This window comes from Trachemys scripta, chromosome 2 (genome assembly GCF_013100865.1).
Source record: "Trachemys scripta elegans isolate TJP31775 chromosome 2, CAS_Tse_1.0, whole genome shotgun sequence".
Lineage (NCBI taxonomy): Eukaryota > Metazoa > Chordata > Testudines > Emydidae > Trachemys > Trachemys scripta.
In genome coordinates this window covers 8,260,775-8,261,352 of record NC_048299.1, presented here as the reverse complement: position 1 = coordinate 8,261,352, position 578 = coordinate 8,260,775, and the positions used below count along the sequence as shown (strand labels likewise).

Sequence of the window (578 nt, the reverse complement as noted above, 5' to 3'; positions counted from 1 at the left end):
CAAAACTCCTATTGACACAGGAATGATCACGCTGGATCAGGCCCAAGGTCCTGCCAGCCCAGTGTCCTGGCTCTGACAGTGAGCAGCACCAGATGCATCGGAGGAAGGTGTAAGAATTGCACACTAGGCAAATGTAGGATAATCTCTCCCCCCCCCCCCCCATTCCTGGCCAATATTAGGTCTCATCCTAATCATTAGAAAATTGCTTAAACCCTGAAGTACAAGGTTTAATATCCCTTCAGAATATCTGTTAGCATTAATTATAACTTTGGATATCTTCGTTCAATAAATGTTTTTAACCTTTTCTAAATTCTTGCCCGTAACAGCATCCTGCTGTCATGAGTTCCACAGGTTAATTGCGCACTGTGTGAGTCTTTGCTTTTGATCAGTTTTCAGTTTGCCACTCTTTCATTTCTTTGAATGTCCCTTGTTATGTTATGACAAAGGGAGAACAGAAGTTCCCCGTTGTTAGTTGTTGGCTGCGTGTGTGGATTCTTTCTGTGTGCTGGCCCAGCTCTATACGGCTAGCGACACAGCACACGGCCATCAAACTGCCCACAAAGACCACAAGACTCGCT

At 45.0% G+C, this 578-nt stretch overlaps 1 protein-coding gene across 1 annotated transcript in view; it reads left to right on the top strand.

The window, feature by feature from the left end:
- LOC117871955 (oocyte zinc finger protein XlCOF6-like) overlaps nt 1-310 on the top strand; it is an 11,208-nt gene extending 10,898 nt beyond the window's left edge. Inside the window, exon 5 of the mRNA XM_034759846.1 lies at nt 1-310. Within this exon, the coding sequence (XP_034615737.1) occupies nt 1-15 (15 nt within the window). The 3' untranslated portion in view covers nt 16-310.
- The last annotated feature ends 268 nt before the right edge of the window (nt 311-578 follow it).